This window comes from Micrasema longulum, unplaced genomic scaffold (genome assembly GCF_059751315.1).
Source record: "Micrasema longulum isolate JH-2025_06_02 unplaced genomic scaffold, ASM5975131v1 h1tg000031l, whole genome shotgun sequence".
Lineage (NCBI taxonomy): Eukaryota > Metazoa > Arthropoda > Insecta > Trichoptera > Brachycentridae > Micrasema > Micrasema longulum.
Genome location: NW_028277238.1, coordinates 1,380,022 through 1,398,946, shown reverse-complemented (window position 1 = coordinate 1,398,946; position 18,925 = coordinate 1,380,022). Strand labels below are relative to the sequence as shown.

Genomic DNA, 18,925 nt, shown 5'->3' with positions numbered 1-18,925 from the left:
TGTCCTTATTTTGTTTCAATAATTCGTCTAATAATAGTTACTTTCAAAAAATCAATGATAATAGTCGAAATAATATATTATTTATATTGCGTACTAGGTAAGTAAGAAGAGAGATTACTTATTCGTTTTAATTGATATAATATAATATATAAATTATTTATTTAGCTACTTGTACCAAGATGATAATTATTGGAGACAATATGTCTATGGGTCTATCTTTTTTTAAACTTCTGTTTTAAAAGTCATTTCTTTTTTTTCACTATTATTTTACTTTTATTTATTTTTCAATTATAGCACAGTACTGTATTATTTTTATTATTGTATACCTTGCACTTTTCGTATTTTCATACGTTTTTTATAACGTTTTAAGTCAAATTGACAAACCACAAATATCTTGAATAGCGGACTTACATGTATTTTTATGTTTTTTTATAAAAAACATTGTAAAAAACTTTTTTTCAATAATCAATTAAAACATTACAAACAAAATGAATTTATAAAAACATTTTTAATTACATTTGAATTAAATAGTACAAAAAATATTGTCTTTCTATTCACTTCACCGTTGGCGTTGGGTATCTGTAACGTGTTTACTATTACAATCTCGTCGTTTCAATGTTGTTTTCGGACTGAAGAGATACCTGGGAGTCTGTACTTTTGTACAAAACATTGAAGTCGTTATCGAGTGGTACGAAGTATGTCCTTACGTATCCGGCTCCTTTGACGAAGATCTTCCCTCTGTACTGAGTCAGGATACCTTGCCTGTCAAGTGCTATTGCTGTGTTTTCGGTTACCTTCAACAGAAAATACGTAAACATCAAAAAATTCAAACAAAAGCGGAAATAATCATGTTACGAAGGATTTTTTCTGTAAACAATCTGATGCCTTCGTGTGAATATAAATTAATACATTTTTTTATAAATCAGTATGCAGGCTTGTTTATTTATATTCAAACATATTGCAACAGAGAGAAAAAACATTTTTGAGAAGGGAATATGGAAGTCTAGGTATTTACAGGGCTTATGAGTGGTCAATGGCTGGTTTAAGTGGCCACTTTACACACTGTGTAACATTCACCATTCTGCCCATGTTTGAACATCCACATTTCCTCAACTTTTCTATTTGTTGACTTTTGTGAAGTCATGGAGCTAAAATCTTTATTTTGCGGGTGAGGTTCATCCGACTGAACCAAAGCATTTATGCTTCTTGTTTTACCGGGTAGTTAATTCAACATTGTTTGAGTATGTCCGAATGCTTGCAGACTAGATGAATTTCATCCCCAGGGAGTTATTCATATTTAAACCTATTGCAACAGAGAGGGATTTTTTTTGAGAAGGGAAATAATCCAGCCAATTTGCAAGCATTTGGACATACTCAAACAATGTTATTTATTTATGTTTTAACTCGTAAGTATACTGATGTAGTGCCTTTTGCACCGAAAATAATGTTCGGCGAGAGAATGATGATGATCATCATTAGTAATTATAATAACTGACTTAAAATTGCGCATTACTTATACATCAGTTTTATTCCAAATATGACATGGTTTATTTATTTATGTAAATAGAAGAAATAATAAGTAATAAAGTCATGAAAGTTATTTGTATTAATAATATTAATTATAACTATAATAATGGTTTTTTTGCACACCACTGCATTCCAGAAGGTACAGAGGGAATCACGGAACAGGACACCTAAGCTTGAGAAAAATCACATGTAATTTTCGCGTTTTTACCTGGAATCGAACCCGGAACCTTTCATCCGTGAGTTATGTGTCTTAAAAATTACACCACGGGGGCTACTAATTTCGGTCATGTGTCTATCCCGATTTGCTAATGTTGGTTTTATGAAATGGTCTAACATACATACTATACTGAAATATTCGTTGTATGAAGAGTATACATACAAATAATACCTCTACGCAAACAGCGCACTAAATTCGCTGAACGCGCGTTTGCGGTCGCAGGCCCTATGGCGTGGAATGCTCTCCCAGCAGAAGTGCGAAACTGTGAGAGTGAAGTAATGTTTCTGAGTAATCTTAAAACCCACTTGTTCTCTAAATCATTTGAATAAATCTATGGCGTGTGATAAGAAAGTAAATTGGTTTGCTTAAATTAAAAATTTGAATAGCTAAAGTTATAATTAATTATTTATGAAATCACTTTATAAAGCTCCCTTGAGGTATTATATTACAAAAATGGCGCCATATGATTTATCCAAAATAATAATATAAGTAATACTTAATTGATAAATTAAATTAATGTGGAAATAAAAAAGGTGTTTTAATCAGACAACAGTTGACGATTTCCTAAAGATCGTAAATAACTTGTTCTGCAAAAATAAGAATCAGGTTGTGTTAGGTTGTGATTTGAGCCTCGAATTTTATCTGTGAGTCATCAAAATATAAGTCAAAGTTTGAATTCCACATGAGTAAAGGTTTAGTCAAAACCAAGTATCTATTTCATTATTTTGAAATAATTAATTCCATCAAACGCTAGAAGTCTATTTAAAAATAAATTGACAATGCAATATCATTTAAAATGGTAGAAAATTCTAGTACATTACCTACAATTTATTTTTTTACGTATATTTTTACAAAAAATTGCCTTGTTTATTAACTTGTAATTAAAGTACGGACTCATTGCTTTATGGAACTTATTGAGAAATCTGACTAAAAATACCTGTTTGTACATTCGAATATTTAGGCCAAAAGCCAAATCCCTATGATTCCGCATAATAACGACGGTGAAATAATTTGTCCGCCACAAGTTGTACAAGTTTAATTAAGGCGAACCTGAATCTTCCCCGCCTCTCCTGTGGAATCCATTCGGGACGCCATGTTGACTGCGTTCCCCCAAATGTCGTACAGCGGCTTGAGCGAGCCCACTACCCCAGCCGTCACCTCGCCGTGCGATATTCCTGGAATTATCATTATTCGTTTCTGATACGAGGGTAAAGAAAACTCATAGTAATGCGAATAACCGGTGGATAAAAAATACTAAATAATTCATAACATGAATATTTTCATATTGGTGGATTAATTCATTTAGTCACAATACTCGCATTTATTTCACTGTCATATTTACATCACTAGTACGATCAAATAGATCTCCGTTTTATCAAAAAAAAAATTACATCCTAGTTTTAAAATATTTTTTTTCAAAAGAAATTTCCGCTAAGTCTCAATTTTCGAGGTTTTCAGTATTTGGTAAGGACAGGATATGGAAAGATGTTATGAAAATACACCAAAACACCCAGACTAAATGAGATAAAAATCTTTCATAGGTTTTTTTTTCTTGCAACTGGCGGGAATCGAACCCGCGACGCCTGTTTTGGCTATTTTTTAATCCCAAAATATTTTTCTGTTGTCACTTGTCACGCAAAAGAAGTAGATTTGTTGTATTTATCACAGATCGATAAATTTGTGATTATATAATAGAAACTGTAAATATTACTATATTTCTATAAATCTCAAGATAGCATGGCTATTACTTAAAACTGTAATAATAAATATAAAAAATTAACATTTTGTATTAACAAATAGATTATTTACTTCTGTTCTTAAATAAAAAAAATGGTATAATCACAAAATTAAAATCTCGAAACATCTAAATAACGTTAAGTAACTCCCTAGAAAATTAAATCCAGCCTATCTAAAAACATTTGGACACACTAAAAATATAGTTAAAGATTAAAATAATTAAATTTTTACTGTTTTTAAGGAAAAATATTGATTTGAAATATTTGAAGTTAGAAGTTTTTTAAGTGGGGGCGTTTTCTTTTATAAAATATAACAACAAAAAAGGTTAAAAAAATTGACATAATGGGTTAATTCCTGCACTTTTACACTTATAAATTACGCAGACAGGGTATAGCCTAAGCTTAACCAAGTTGCACCAACGCTGTGCAAGAGTTAGCCCGCAAGATATTAGACCCCTTATCAATATAAGAATATTTAACAACAATCGGTCATAAGCCCTGTAGAGGCCTAGACTTCTATATTACCTTCTCTAAAATGTTCTTCATCTTTGTTGTGATATGTTAATAAGAATATTTGATTGACAACTTATAATGTTTGGTCAGAATAAGTTATTATCGTATTAGGACCGAAATAATAAGTTAATTCACAAAAACAGATTATTACTAATAATGTTGTGTTATGTAAAAATAAACCCATCAATGAATATTATTAAACGTTGGTTGTCGATTGTGAACTATTTGGTAAAAGTGGAAAAAATCATAAAATCCTTTAAGATTTGTTCATTAACAATTTCAATTATTATTTATGTACAAGTACCGTCATCGCACCGAATGTGATATATTTTTAAGTTTTTAATTTTTTTTGTCTAACTAAGGTATGAGTGGTCTGATTTACTTTTACTTTGGTGATTATTATTCGATTTGTTTTTAAAAATTCAGTGATTATTTAGTGACTACTAAATGGCCTCTTTTTCTATACTTTATATCTGAAATTTTTTATTATATTCTACAAATTAAATCGAATAACTAAGTTGTGTAATTAATCGAATTATTCAATCATCATCATTATAGACATCACTAACTCCTACCATGTTGGATATTGTTTTGGCCAACTCTCGAGAAACGTGCGGAAATATGTTGTGAATTCGAAGATCCTGTGGTTTACTTATTTTATTACAGTGCGAACGCTACGCGAAAATAAAACTTTTGTTTAATAATAATACTGTTTATCATTTTTTATGTGTATTTTTATTTATTTATTTTATTTATTTATTTTCTATTTCTGAACCGATAATAGGGCTGAAAAGATCATTAGGTTTAAATCTTTGCAGACGAAAACTGGATTAGGAATTTTGTAATGAGGACAGTTGTTTTAATTACTTAATACTTTTTTAACCACCAAACCAATAATTATTTATACTTGTATTCACAGACTTACTATTTCAAAAGATAGAAATAAAAATAACATTAAACTATTAAAAACTAAATACTTTGTTAACACATTTGAGTTACTTGCGCATCAATGATGTCTTTGCTATGGGAAATTTAAAACCTTAGTCGAATTCTTTTCCCCTCTGACAAGGATCCTCAGACTAGTTAACAAAATCTCACTAAACAGTACTGTCGGTGTGTTTTTACAACAAGGGCAAGCATTTAAGAAACAAACGGTGTTATCTTTCCTGACTTGAGATGACACACTTGCCATGTCGGCCCAGATTATGCCATTACCTATACCGATTGTACATTTATTAATAGATTCTGAGATTATTCAGGTTAGGTTAATTCATTGTATTATATATCACCAATTCCAATATATTAGGACTCTGTTAAAAAATACCAAAGCCATTATTTTATAAAAAATATATTATGAATTGTTGCGAAGTGAATACCATCAATAAATAACCAATAAAATTGAGTTTCGTGCCCAAAAATGGAGGGATATAAGTTCATTGTTTGATTCATAAATTTATTCATAGTCAAAGCAGTGCTTACCGATTTTCAAATTAGTTCCTTGAAAGCTTTGAAAAGAACTTCTGTTAAACGCGCGGAGTTGTTTCATCATCTGGGCAGCAAACTGGAGCATTGTTATTATGACATCGTCTTCGTATACCTGGTTAGACCGCACTGGTCCAGTGGACATGGAGTTTACAGACGTATGAGTGGCTCTTCGTCCCGGTTCTAGTCCGCAGGCTGCCATATAGGTCCAGCCAGCCATCTTGATCTTCTCAACCTTTAACTGGTTAGAATTGTCAGAAAGAAGAAGCTGAAGGGAAAGAGATAAATCATTAGTGTGTTAAAATTATTAGCGTTCTTCAAATTATTTATTTTTATTTTTATTTCCATTAAAAACATTACAGAGTATCCAGTTCATCATCAATATATTATAAAATATACACATCAAATTTATTAAATGGGAAAGATAAAAAAAATGTAATGTAAAATGGACATACATAATACAATTTGGAAATTGCCTTCCTCAGAGAAATCCCACTGCCATGAAAGAGATGACTTCTGAGGCAACAGGATTGAATAAAACAATTGCTCTACCTACCGGCATTACCTTCGGTAGGTTGGTTCTGCATCGTGGAAGGTAGAACACTGTATTGCCTTTGTCGAAGATAATTATCAGGGACAAATAGAGCGAATTCATTCAGAATATTGGAATTACGTATGCGACCACCAATGAGTTGAAAAAAGTGAACACCCAAATGAATATTCCTTCTCCTCAACAATGATTGGTAGCCCAGCATTCCTAGTAAGAAGTCAGTCGGGAAAAACCACGGGTAAAATACATACTCCCTGAGATACAGATAATGCAGAAATTTTATTTGCACCCTCTCTATCATTGAGGAATATGTGGTTTTATTTGGCGACCAAATGATGGACCTTAATTCCAAACGGCTTCTTACCAAGGAATTATACAATGTTTTTAAAACCTGAATATTTGAAAAAATCATAGTATTTCTAAGAACAAATTGAAGCATTTTAAAGGGAATTACTGCGTTAGGATATTATTTGTAGATCAAATGAAAACATAGCGTCAAACAGCACCCCGAGATCCCTGGAGCAAATAATAGTAGCCTTAATAAAATGATCGATTTGTGGTAAATACAAAATACATAGAACTATTTTAATTTAAGTGAGAATCAACACGGATTAACCACAAGTGTGAGTTTTAGCAATTAAAATAGGAAGATAATAAAAGACAATCATTAATTAGTTATAGATAAAGATAAAAAAATACTTAAAACTCCACATAAACAAACTTGTGTACCTATGAGTATAATGGACATTTAACAAAGTTATTTGCTGACTTTTGTCAAGCTGATTATCACCGTTTTAATCATTATATCATCGTTTATTCATTCCGAATTCCAAATGCTTGAGCCATTGAATTTTCCGATAGCTTTCTCATAATCTGCACTTATATTATGACATTTATACATTTTTCGCAAGGCACGAAAGATGGAACAGGATTAAATTGGACAAACGAGTATTAAATTTTACCGATAATGACTTACCATAGATATTACGTTTTATATTAATTGCTTAGCTTTATTATTTTAATAAATTGCTACTTACTTGATCGAAATCTGATATAAGTTGATCTAGAATTTTTAGCATGGTTCTCTCTGATACGTCCGAATCGTCATCAATACCCAGTTTATAATCTGTCAATGATGCAAACATAACAGACACGGTACTGTACTCTTCATGATACAAATCTTCTGGATTCCGATTGGTGTTGAGATAAATGTCAGCTAAAATATGTGCAAAACATTGATTTTCTCAAAAAAAACAACATTTTCCTGAATACATTTTCCATGTAACATATCAAACAAAAAAAATCCGCGTTTAACCTATTTTTACAATATTTTCTATAACTCTTTGTTGCCTATCATGACAAAGACTAGAAGAACTGAATTCTCGCGTGTTAAAAATGCTCCCTCATTACATAAATTTACATTTTATTATTTTATCTAAATTTTCAAGACTTACCAACATGAGCGGGAAGAATATTATTCAATAACATGTTATTGACCAATTTCATCGTATAAGCTGCATCTTGCTCTTGTGTTAACTGTCTTTTCCACCTATGATCAAGCCGGTTTCTATACTCAGTTTGTCTATCCGTACAATGCAGAGTCAGCGTAAGAAAGATAAGCGCGAGTGTGTGAGAAATCCTTGCATCCATATCTCTGTTCCAAGATGGACCTTGCTCGAAGATCTCCGATTTGATATCCCACACTAACCAGACGTAAATTCCTGTCAATGTGAGCCCCATTGTCCATTTAAGGAGAAAAAATACACGACTGAATAGGAAACTCATCATTAAGGCTAGTGTACAAGTCTGGGCCAAGTGCTGAAAAAAAACAAATCAATTATGAATTAATTTTACAAATATTTACTAATCTTTGGGATTGGGATTAAGGACAGTGTAGTGTACCTACTTTAAATCAAAACACTGTTTTTTACTATCCCAAACATGATAATGACTTCGGATTGTTTCAAATATGCAATAGTTTCTATAATAGTATATCGTTGACATAACTTGTAAAACTCTCAACTATATTTTTATTCAGAGGAGAAGAAAAACAGTTTTTATTTCAGTAGAAAAGTTTTTTTTCCCGACATATACATATTTTCTTAAACGCAACGGTTAACGAATACTTAAGTTTTACACACACGTATAGATTATTTTAAATCCTAACAGAAAACACCAATATATCGTTTTTGACCATTGTCGACGAGTTTTACAAGTTAGGGTGACGACATTTAAAGTTAACATTTGATATTGATATGAGTTAAGCTGCTATCTTTAGTTTATTGAAACTGATATTTTTGTCAGGCTATAACTGATAGGACTTTTAAGGTGATTGAACTTATGTTTTAACAGTTTAATATATGTGAGGAGATTCTTACCAATTCAACACAATTATAGTTCAAATACTATAAAAATCGTGCAAGGTTTTTCATTATCGCTAGAACTATGACGCTTGTAGTTAATCTCAAGTCCCTTTACGGTTTAATGTTTAGTAAAAAGGTCAATAATATCTTACCCAAGGAGCTATACAATCCTCATCAAATATAATCGGATTCAATGGATCTCCCGTAAACTTGAAATCACACTCTGTTAGGTTGATCAGTGAGCTGACTGATAACATAGTACTAACTATGAGGTAAAGAATACTTCTGGATGTTGCACTCCATACAATGGCAGCAGATCTATCGTAAAAGAACTTGATAAAGCGATTCTTTGGTTCTTTCCGATAATTCCACTTCCTCCAGAGAAAGACGGTCCAAGTTAATGGTTGGAGAATCAACAAGAGAATGGCCAGCGATGCATCTATGACGAGCGTCTTCCATCCGAGCCTAAAAATATTCAGATGAACATTTTTTAAGTTAGCATGCTTTATATTGGGGGATCTCTTTATTTGATGTATTTTGTGTGATTTTGTAAATTTTTCGTAAATGAAAAACACGTTTTTATTAACTCTATACTAACTGCCTTATAAACTGCAATTTAAATTTTTAAATAAATATGTTTTTAATATCTTAAATATTTTCATCTTTGTCGTATCACATTTTGCACCACAAACATAATATTTGTTTATAGATTTTTATAATCCATTTTAATTTTGAATTATCCGCCTACAGGTTTCGAATATATTTCCTCATCATCAGGATTTATAATAATTATGAATGACTTGCGTTACTATTCATATTTTAAAGTATTATAAGAAAGGAACAGAAAAGAGAGAAAAAGATAAAGTAGTGATAAAGTAGTAGAGAAAAAGATAAACCGATTGATGCATAACTCAAAATTAATGTGGATTATACTAATTTAAAAACAGCACAAAACGAAAAGAAATCGCAGAAAAAAATTGTTGAAGCACAACAATTCATGTACATAAAGTATTATATTAATTTTACTTGATATCGAAACCGCTTGTTTATTCCAACAAAAAAATACTTTAACCTATACTATTGCAACTATTGCTAACCTATGCAATTTTAAACTATACTAATTTCAAATAACGTCATGGGATTTTGGCTTGATAAAAGTACCTTAAATTAAAAATCTTTTTTATTACTTAGTCTGAGTGCTTTTTATTACATTTTTAAAAGCGAATAATGTTGAAAAGAGAGCTGAGATTATTTGTATGTAAAAAACGTATTTTTTAATCAAAATATTCGCCAAAACATTATTACTTTTTTGATAATTTATTAAAGGTGGCACGAGTAATATAAATTAAAAACGAAGAGACGCTTCAGAGACATGCCGAATGATATTATTATCAGTATGGAATAAACGGAGGGCACACGATACACTGGGGAAATTTGGAAGAAAAAAATAAACTCACGCTTCGATAGTAAGTCCCTGAATTCCCATCATGAGAATTAAGACAAAAAGTCCAGCTCCAATAAAATACTTAAAGAGAGGATCCGGCTGAGCGATGAAAGACCTCTCCCAGGTGGCGTTCCGATACAGAAGAGTGTAAGGATTTATGGTCTCCTCTCCCATATATTCGCTGAAAATATTGCCAGATTCTCATTTTGTTCCAGAAAACAAGAAAGTTCATTTATTAGATAATATTTGAGGTGTGAAAAATAGAAACTATTTTTTGGGATGATTTATTTTATTTTCGGGATAAAAAAACTCCGTAAACTTTTGTCTTGGGTAATTTTCTTCTTGGATAATATTCGTTTTAGGTTGATTGGTTAACTTTACTTAAATATTTTTTTTATTAATATACTATTTATTTATTTTTATGCGATCTTATAAAAAATTGTATTTTTTCGTTTTACCTATTTTCAATAGTAATCAATCATTAGTATTAAATATGATTATAGTACCTTATAATATCAACGGTGAAAAGGAAAAAAGTTCTTGAGCGACATAAAGCAGCTTTACAAAAGAGCCAATCAAAGTTTTTATGTGTTTTTTTTTTTTTAATTTTATAAATCTAATAAAAACCTATTATTTTGGTTTAATTCCTAAATAACTTAAATAAAAATTTAAATGCAAGAATTATTATTATTAAAAAAAAACTTTCATTGGATCTTCTGTAAAGTTAGCTACAAGTCGCTTAGAAACGTTTTCCTTTACACCGACGATGACTTTTGTGAAGTAAAAGAGCTGAGACCTTTATCATGTGGGTGAGATTTATCTGGCTGAACCAATTCACCTACTAGGCAACGCCTGAAAACAATTTTAGTAGGAGAATTGGTTCAGCCGGATGAATCTCACCCGCATGATAAAGGTTGTAGCTCTTTTACATTACAAAAGTTAACGGATGGATGAGTTGAGGAAATGTGGATGTTTACACATGGGCAGAATGGTCAATGTTATACAGTCAAAGTGGTCATTGAAACCAGCCAATGGTAGGTCATAAGCTCTGTAAATGCCTGATCTTCCATATTTCCTTCTTAAAAATGTTTTCCTCTCTGTTACGACAAATTTAGATCTAAACAACTCCTTAGGCAGGAAATCCAGCCTGTCTACAAACATTTGGGCATACAAAAAACATTATCTACAAAAAAATATGTGTTGTGTAACAATTTAAACAGTGTCTCGACATATTATATTAATAAATAATACTAAATTAGTTAGAAGAAATTGACATTTTGCAATGGGCCCCCACAATGTACAAATAAAATAAAACAAAAAGATGAAGAAATATATAAATTGTAACCTTATTATACCAGAGGGCATCTTGTCAATAACTTCCGCCATTTGCACATCCGCATCCTTCAACATCCGCCTGTACGCCACCAAGTTGTTATCCATAAAGCCGGTGGTTCGTCTTCTTGGCATGGGATTTAAGTTATCCGGGACTTTAGCCTTTAGCAGAGAAACGGGACAGGTTTAAGCCAAATCTTTAGTGTAGAATACAAATTCTCTATGTTATATCAACAGAGACTAAAACACGATTATTTTAAGAATTCAATACGTTATTCAAATAGAAAATAACAACGGAAAATGTTTTACATTTTAATGACCATAAATAACATCGTCTTAAAATCATATATATAAACATATAGATAAAATAGAATAATTAAAAAATATTTCTAAATAAATTTTCGGATATTATGTGAAACGAAATGAATTTTTATTAAATTAAACCTTTACTTTTATACATTTATTATTTTAAATAAGTTTTTAAATAGAAATACATTTTTAAATAACATGATATTTTCACCTTAACTTGTCCTTTCTTAAGCCATTTATCCATTCCCACAGAAATTCTTCTAAAATTGTTCTGAAAAAAATTCTCATCAGGTTTACGTTTACAGCTTTATTTTAAACACGATATTTTTTTAAAAAATACATCCATATTTCACTCACCCTTAATTGTTTTGTCACAAGAAAGGTTTCAATTTTATATTTTGAAAGCAGTGGATCATTTCGAGCCTCAAAATATGGTTCTATGATGTAGTCTCTTGCATCATCGCTTAATTCTTCTAACGTTCTTTGTGTTATGTGCACTTTGCTGAATTGAAAAAAACATTTCGAATTATCTTTTTGTTTAAATGATAATGTAATATTTTCAAACCTGTACCTGTTTTTTGAGGAATTAGTCGGAATGGTAAAATTTTATAATGACGTAAAAATAGTAATTTAATGAGACATTTTATTCACTTCATAAATAACACGGGTGGGTACAAAATGTTCGTTTAGTGTGTAAATGACCATCTAGGTTTGGCTGGTTTAACTTTTGGATACGCTGAACATCCTCGATATCCTTGCATTGCGGATAGGCGATAGATAAAAAAAATATCTTCTAAAAAATGAAAAATTCTAGGTAGGTCGGGATTCCAAAAAAAAATATTGTTAACTATTTATTTTATTTTGAAATAGAGCAGACAAAAACATGTTCTTGTGTGTGCTCTTATAATAAAAATGTACTTTTATTTCATTTATAAGTTGTTTATCAAATATTTTTAAACCTTTTGTTTGAATTTTGTTTTTTTTTTTCATAAATGTTTTAGTCCCATATCTTTATATACTTATAATATATATTTTTTATAAGTCTTACATAAAATTTGTCTGCTTTGTGGTGTATTGGTAAGCGTGTTTGCCATACAAGCAAGAGGTCTTGGGTTCGATTCCCGCCATTGTTAATATGAAATATTTATTTATAAGAGTGTTTTCACGCCAGAATACTTCATAGTCCCTGGACTGGTACGAGTACCTGAACCGTAAGACATCCTATTTTCACAATATAAATAAATTAAACAAGATACCCTGCGATCAGTGTACCATTGCCGTATGCACCATTAGGTGAGGAAAGGGAATGATGATGACGATAAAATTTAATTTTGTGACTTCGCATTTTTTCTGAATGGGTGTCTGATTTTACCTCTTTTCTGGTATTGTTATTATGCTCCTATTGGCTTTGATATTTTTTTTACCTAAAATTATGTGTTTTTTAATAAATGAATAATATAATACACAAATATCATCGTATTGTACAATATTCTTTGCTTTTATGTGAGTACATTTAAATCATTTAACATCAAATTCACACATTTGTATCTGTTGTTTGTTTGTCCCAGTCAGATGAATCTTACCCACATCAATAAAGGTTTTAGTTATTTTACATTACACAAGTCAACAAATAGAACAACTGAGGAAATGTGGATGTTTAAACAGAGGCAGAAATGGTAAATGTTACGCAGGGTGTGAAGTAGTTACTTAAACCAGGCAATGACAGGTCATTAGCCCTTTAAATGTATTAAATTCTATATTGACTTTTTTAAATATTTTCTGTCTCTGTTTTAGTAAATATAAATATTTATTTGTTACTTATTGTGATACATTACAGATAAAAGCAAAAAACTTGAAGTAAATTCGCCTAAATTTAATATCGTTTCAGAACATTTATATAAAAGACATTCTTGTTTATATTTCTCCATACCCGGCTTTCCCTGTTGACTCCATTTTGTTTGCAATCGTTACGTCTTTGGACCAAATATCATATTGCCATTTTCTTATTCCAATAAGTCCACTCATGATGTCTCCACTGTGAACTCCAATCCTCATATCAATATTGAGACGCCTTCTTTCCCTAGAAAACAATAATCTTTCTTTGTTTACAATATTCCTCCGAGACACAACAATATCTTATATTGTTTGAATCCCCACCACCAAATTTAATATATTTAACTGTCAACAATATTTTGAGTTTGTCCAAATTTTTGTTGACAAGGACTGGATTCAACTCCCTGGGGAGCTGTTTATATTAACATATTACAACGTATTTCAACATATTACAACATATAACAGCTCTTTAACTTCACAAACATCAACAGATGAAAGAATTGAAGGAATATAGATGTTCGAATATGGGCAGAATGGTGAATTTTACATTGTGTGTAAAGTGGCCACTTAAACCAGCCATTGACGGATCATAAGCCCTGTAGATGTCTAGACTTCTATATTACCTTCTCTTAAATGTTCTTCATCTCTGTTGTAATATGTTAATATAAACAGCTCCCAAGAAGTTGAATCCAGTCCTTGTCTACAAAAATTTGGACAAACTCAAAATATTGTTGATAAATCCACCTGGTCCATGAAGAAGTATAGAAATTGAAAAATCAATATGTTCAGGCGTTGCCTAGTATGCAGGTGAAATAATTCAATTAGATGAATCTCACCAGCATAAATAAAGGTTTCAGCTCTTTAACTTCACAAACAAAAACAGATGAAAGAAATGAAGGAATATAGATGTTCAAATATGGGCAGAATGGTGAATGTTACACTGTGTGTAAAGTGGCCACTTAAACCAGCCATTGACAGGTCATAATCCCTGTAGATGCCTAGACATATAACGTTTTCTTAAATGTTCTTCATCTCTGTTGTAGTATGTTAATATTTAACTGTGTTAAAGAAAGCTGACTAGTAAAAGTATTTTACGACCCTACTTTAAGGTCGTTAAAACAATGGACGAAGAAACGTACGTTTATAATTATGTCACCGAGCTGAAGCAGTTTATTAAATTATGCTTAATTAAACTAGTAATTAAGATAAAATAAATAAAACAACTTTGTTTTAAACCACTAACCTTTTTTTTTCCACCGACCGGTTTCAAAGCAATCAAGCTTCTTCGACAAGGTTTACGTAACTAATAAATTAATTCCTTTATTATTTTTTTCATGTTAACTAAATACTTCACGTGGACCCAATAAATCAAGTTTTTTTCTCTTACAAGAGTGGTAATTTGACATCAATATTTTCGAAACTAGACAGGAGAGGACTAAAAGAAATATTGTTTATTTGGTTATTAATTATTTTTTTCTTATTATGATTCGCTTTCTACTTTCTAAGATTTCTTAGTTGTCTAATTTTATTATTTTATTTTCAACATGAAGTACTTTTAATACAATGTCTTTATTGAAGTTATGATTATTTACATCAGATGGTTTGTGAATTCAGAAAAATTATTATTATTTAAGCACCTTAAGAGTTCTTTTACTCTAATAGTAAAGTTTCTTTTGGTTTCTCCAATGTAGCTTGAATTGCAATCATTACAATTTAATTGGTGAATCCCAGATTTATTATATATATGGACCTTGTCTTTGTGATTTTTTTAACAATATTATTTCATAATAAGAAAAAAAAACAAATAAACAATATTTCGTTTTGTCCTCTCCTGTCTAGTTTTTAAAATATTGATATCAATTTAACACCTTTGTAAGAAAAAAAATACTTGATTTATTGGGTCCACGTGTAGTATTTAGTTAACATGATAAAAATAAAATAGGAATTAATTCATTAGTTACGTAAACCTTGACGAAGAAGCTTGTCTGCTTTGAAACCGGTCGGTGAAAAATAATAAAAAATAATCAAAAATGTATGGTTAAAAACAAAGTTGTTTATATTATTTTATTATAATGAATAACCACTAAGTACATATTTCTTATATTCTTCCATCGGTTGATTTAAGTGAAGTTAAAGAACTGAAACCTTTACTGTTGTGAAGAGATTCATCTGATTGAATTATTTCACATACTAGGCAACGCCTAGAAACAATTTTCCAATTTTTATACTTCTTCTTGGACCATTTGGTTTATCTATGTATTCAGTGTTCTCGATTCCTGTTGTTATTTGTTAATCATAATGACTCCCTAGAGGGTGAAACCCAGTCTTTGTCTACAAACTAAAAATATTGAAATATTTGGTATTGCTGTTCAAATTGAATTATATTTTTTATTCTATTTAATTTGTTTTTATTTCGCTTAGTTGGCAAGCCCCATACTGAGGGAGTGCTTTTAAGACCCTGAACTCTTACCTAGGCAGAACCAAAAAACTTTTTTTGGTTCTAATCAAAGTTTATTATGAATTGTGATAAATTAAGATTGTAAAACATGGTAACGCAATTTAGTTTAACGCTGTTTTATTCGTGTTTTTTCAAGAGAAAAAATCGGATCATATTATGTATCCTGTCTATTGGACACTCGTACATTACTAAGAAAAGGCTTAAACACGCTTGCCTTATTGAGATTCGGTTTTATAAATATCCGTTCGTAACCTCGATACCATTCTCAAGTATTTAGTATACCGGCTGATTACAGCGTTTCATAGATCCTATTCGCACCCTTTAGTGCATAAGGCACTGTATGTGTGCACCAACAGCAGCGTGTCTTAATATTTTTTCTAACTTAAAAATAAAATGATCATTCTTACGCTTAAGGTACCAGTTTTTGGACTTGGATAGAAACACATTTTTTAATAAATATTTAGTATGGACTCTATCGGAAATCGTCATTGTATGTTAAGTTTCTTTACATTTTCAACTGAAAATGAACTTTGTAATTTCACAATCGTATTAACGTGTTCTTTTTTTAGGCGTGTTGTAAAATACGGCTAATCGTTATCGATGTCCTTTGGTATTTATTCATAATGCAATAACGTTATTCTCAAAACTTCGAATTATGAATACCTCTGTTATCTTACAAGCCTCGACAGGTTGAAATATAACTTTAACTATTTATTTCACTTATTGATCAAAATTAGTCAATTTAATTAATATAATCATTAGTTAGCTTGAATTATGACACAATACATAATATATACTCGTTTTACGAAACTAAGGAATTCTTTTATGGTTCATAAAATTTACTTGGTCGTTATCGCGATATTGTTCTAACAAGTTCTTTCCTTCGAAATCGTTTTTACAAACTTTTTTTTGTTATTTTTAAATCAAATATTGAAATAACTGTCAAAAAATTTTAGAAAAATTGCATAAAATCATTTTTTTAATCTACGTACACATTGTTACAGCAATGTATATATTAATTACAAGAGCACATATTTATATAAAATAATATACAATGTAACTTATCCTTTACTCCACGAAACCAAAAGCTACATATGTGTTGAGTTGAAATACAGCATAATGGAAAGTGGAGCCGTATGTATTTAAAAACACAAAAGTAAAAATAACAATTACATATCACTATCTGAAGCAACGCGAAGCATTATGTGTGCACTAGAATTGGGCATTTTCCTTTTTTGATCATAACTCAAACTGTTTTGTGAAACCATTAAAAAATAACGACTTAACATTATATTCATATTGCACTCCTTTTTAATTTTATTGATTACTCAATGCAAATACAGTCACATTTTTGGCATTACATTTATCAAGTACTTAATTATTGGCGTCATTAATCGAAATCGTTTAATGATAAGTCTTGGTACGTTTTTCGTTTGTAGAGAGTTTAAATAGAGTTTTTTGATATAAACTTTATATTTGAAGCACTAACTTTGTGGTTATTCATTTTATTTAAATAAATAAAACAACTTTGTTTTTAACCACTAATTTTTTATTTTTTTTTCCACCGATTGGTTTCAAAGCAAACAAGCTTCTTCGTCAAGGTTTACGTAATTAATGAATTGATTCCTTTTTTATTTTTATCACGTTCACTAAATACTACACGTGGACCCAATAAATTAATTCGTTTTTTCCTTACACGGGTGGTAATTTGATATCACTATTTTCGAAGAAACACAGGAGAGGACAAAAAGAAATATTGTTTATTTGGTTATTAATTATTGTTTTCTTATTATAAATCACTTTTTTAATTTTTAAGTTGTCTAATTTTAATATTTTATTTTCAACGTGAAGTAGTTTTAATCCAGTGTCTTTATTGAAGTTATGATTATCAGATGATTTGCGAATTCAGAAAAATCATTATTACTTAAGCATCTTAAAAGTTTTTTTAAACTGTTTCAGCCTTTTCTGTAAAAAACTGTTTTTTTAAAGCACCTTTAGTGAGCACGATGTAATGATTAAAATTAAATTAAAGCAATTTCACGCAGCAGTGTCTTGCAATGATCTCTTTCCCTAGATAAAATCTAATTTTAAATATTCACCTGTTGACAGATTTTCTTTTTGAGAACTTCACATATTCATCCCAAATATTGAACACTCTTGGAGCCACAAAAGAAAAAAATATTTGCCCAAAAGTCGTACCTTACTAATCGGAACCGTGCCTCACCGTAGTAAAAACTAGGAAAAAGTTTATGCTTTTAAAAATTAACTGAATCGTAGTCCCGTGGTAATTTCGAGAATCAAATATCCGAGGGTCAAACTCCGGTCTATCACAACTTGATTTCCATTTTCTATCAACGTTTTTGTTTTCAGTGAAGGTTTGTTAACTGTATCAAAATATGATAAAAGTCGTTCAACACTAGTTCACACCACAATACCTTGTATTTGCTTAAATAATTAAAAAATGTCAAATGATTTAAAAAAATTAAATAGCTTCAAAATTCAAATAAAATATTTCCGTAAAGCGTAAGAACGCAATTTTTATTTAAAAATGACATTATGTTATCTTATTTTGTGACAATCCTTAGTGCCAGGTGATCAGCCGTGCGTTGCAGGCGAGTGTCCAGAAACACTAAAATATTTCTATGAACCACCTTTAACACAAATATTTCACGCTGACCTGGTCAAGAATCGACCCAGCGTGCTCAAGCATGGTTGGCTAACTTTCCAACCACCACAATACGATGATGACTATTCGCATTCGATTTCGTTTTTCATCCAGGGTTCTGGATTCTATTTCACACATATATTATTCAACCTCTCTGACACAGAAAAAAAACAAAAATTACCGATAGAAAAAAAAAATCTTTATTGCCAACCATCGCTCTAAAATCAAATGCTTTCAGCACTTACACGAGCAAATAACAGATTTAAAGCCATTTAAATGCGTTGACTTCCATATTCCATTCTCAAAAAAAGTTTCTGTCTATGGGGCAAAACATAATATCAATAACTTCCTAGTGAGTGAAATCTTTTTTTTACGAACACTTGGACGTACTTTTGTGGATTAAACTGAGTGGTAAAAACTACAAAAAAAAATATTTAAGAAAAACGTTGCCAAGTAGATGAAATAATGCAGCCACATGAATTTCACTTACATCAAT

At 30.5% G+C, this 18,925-nt stretch overlaps 1 protein-coding gene across 3 annotated transcripts in view; it reads right to left on the bottom strand.

Moving 5' to 3' along the window:
- Positions 1 to 493: 493 nt before the first annotated feature.
- The window catches only part of LOC148285500 (adenylyl cyclase X E-like), a 54,233-nt gene continuing 35,801 nt past the window's right edge, over positions 494 to 18,925 (bottom strand). For all 3 annotated transcript variants that reach the window (XM_088224668.1, XM_088224654.1, XM_088224661.1), the window contains exons 9-19: positions 13,404 to 13,553; positions 11,831 to 11,975; positions 11,685 to 11,744; positions 11,178 to 11,326; positions 9,846 to 10,013; positions 8,541 to 8,853; positions 7,480 to 7,843; positions 7,063 to 7,241; positions 5,473 to 5,743; positions 2,795 to 2,919; positions 494 to 794 (exon numbers count right to left, since the gene is read on the bottom strand). In XM_088224668.1, the coding sequence (XP_088080794.1) occupies positions 597 to 794; positions 2,795 to 2,919; positions 5,473 to 5,743; positions 7,063 to 7,241; positions 7,480 to 7,843; positions 8,541 to 8,853; positions 9,846 to 10,013; positions 11,178 to 11,326; positions 11,685 to 11,744; positions 11,831 to 11,975; positions 13,404 to 13,553 (2,122 nt within the window). In that variant the 3' untranslated portion in view covers positions 494 to 596. The remainder of the gene's footprint in view (positions 795 to 2,794; positions 2,920 to 5,472; positions 5,744 to 7,062; positions 7,242 to 7,479; positions 7,844 to 8,540; positions 8,854 to 9,845; positions 10,014 to 11,177; positions 11,327 to 11,684; positions 11,745 to 11,830; positions 11,976 to 13,403; positions 13,554 to 18,925) is intronic.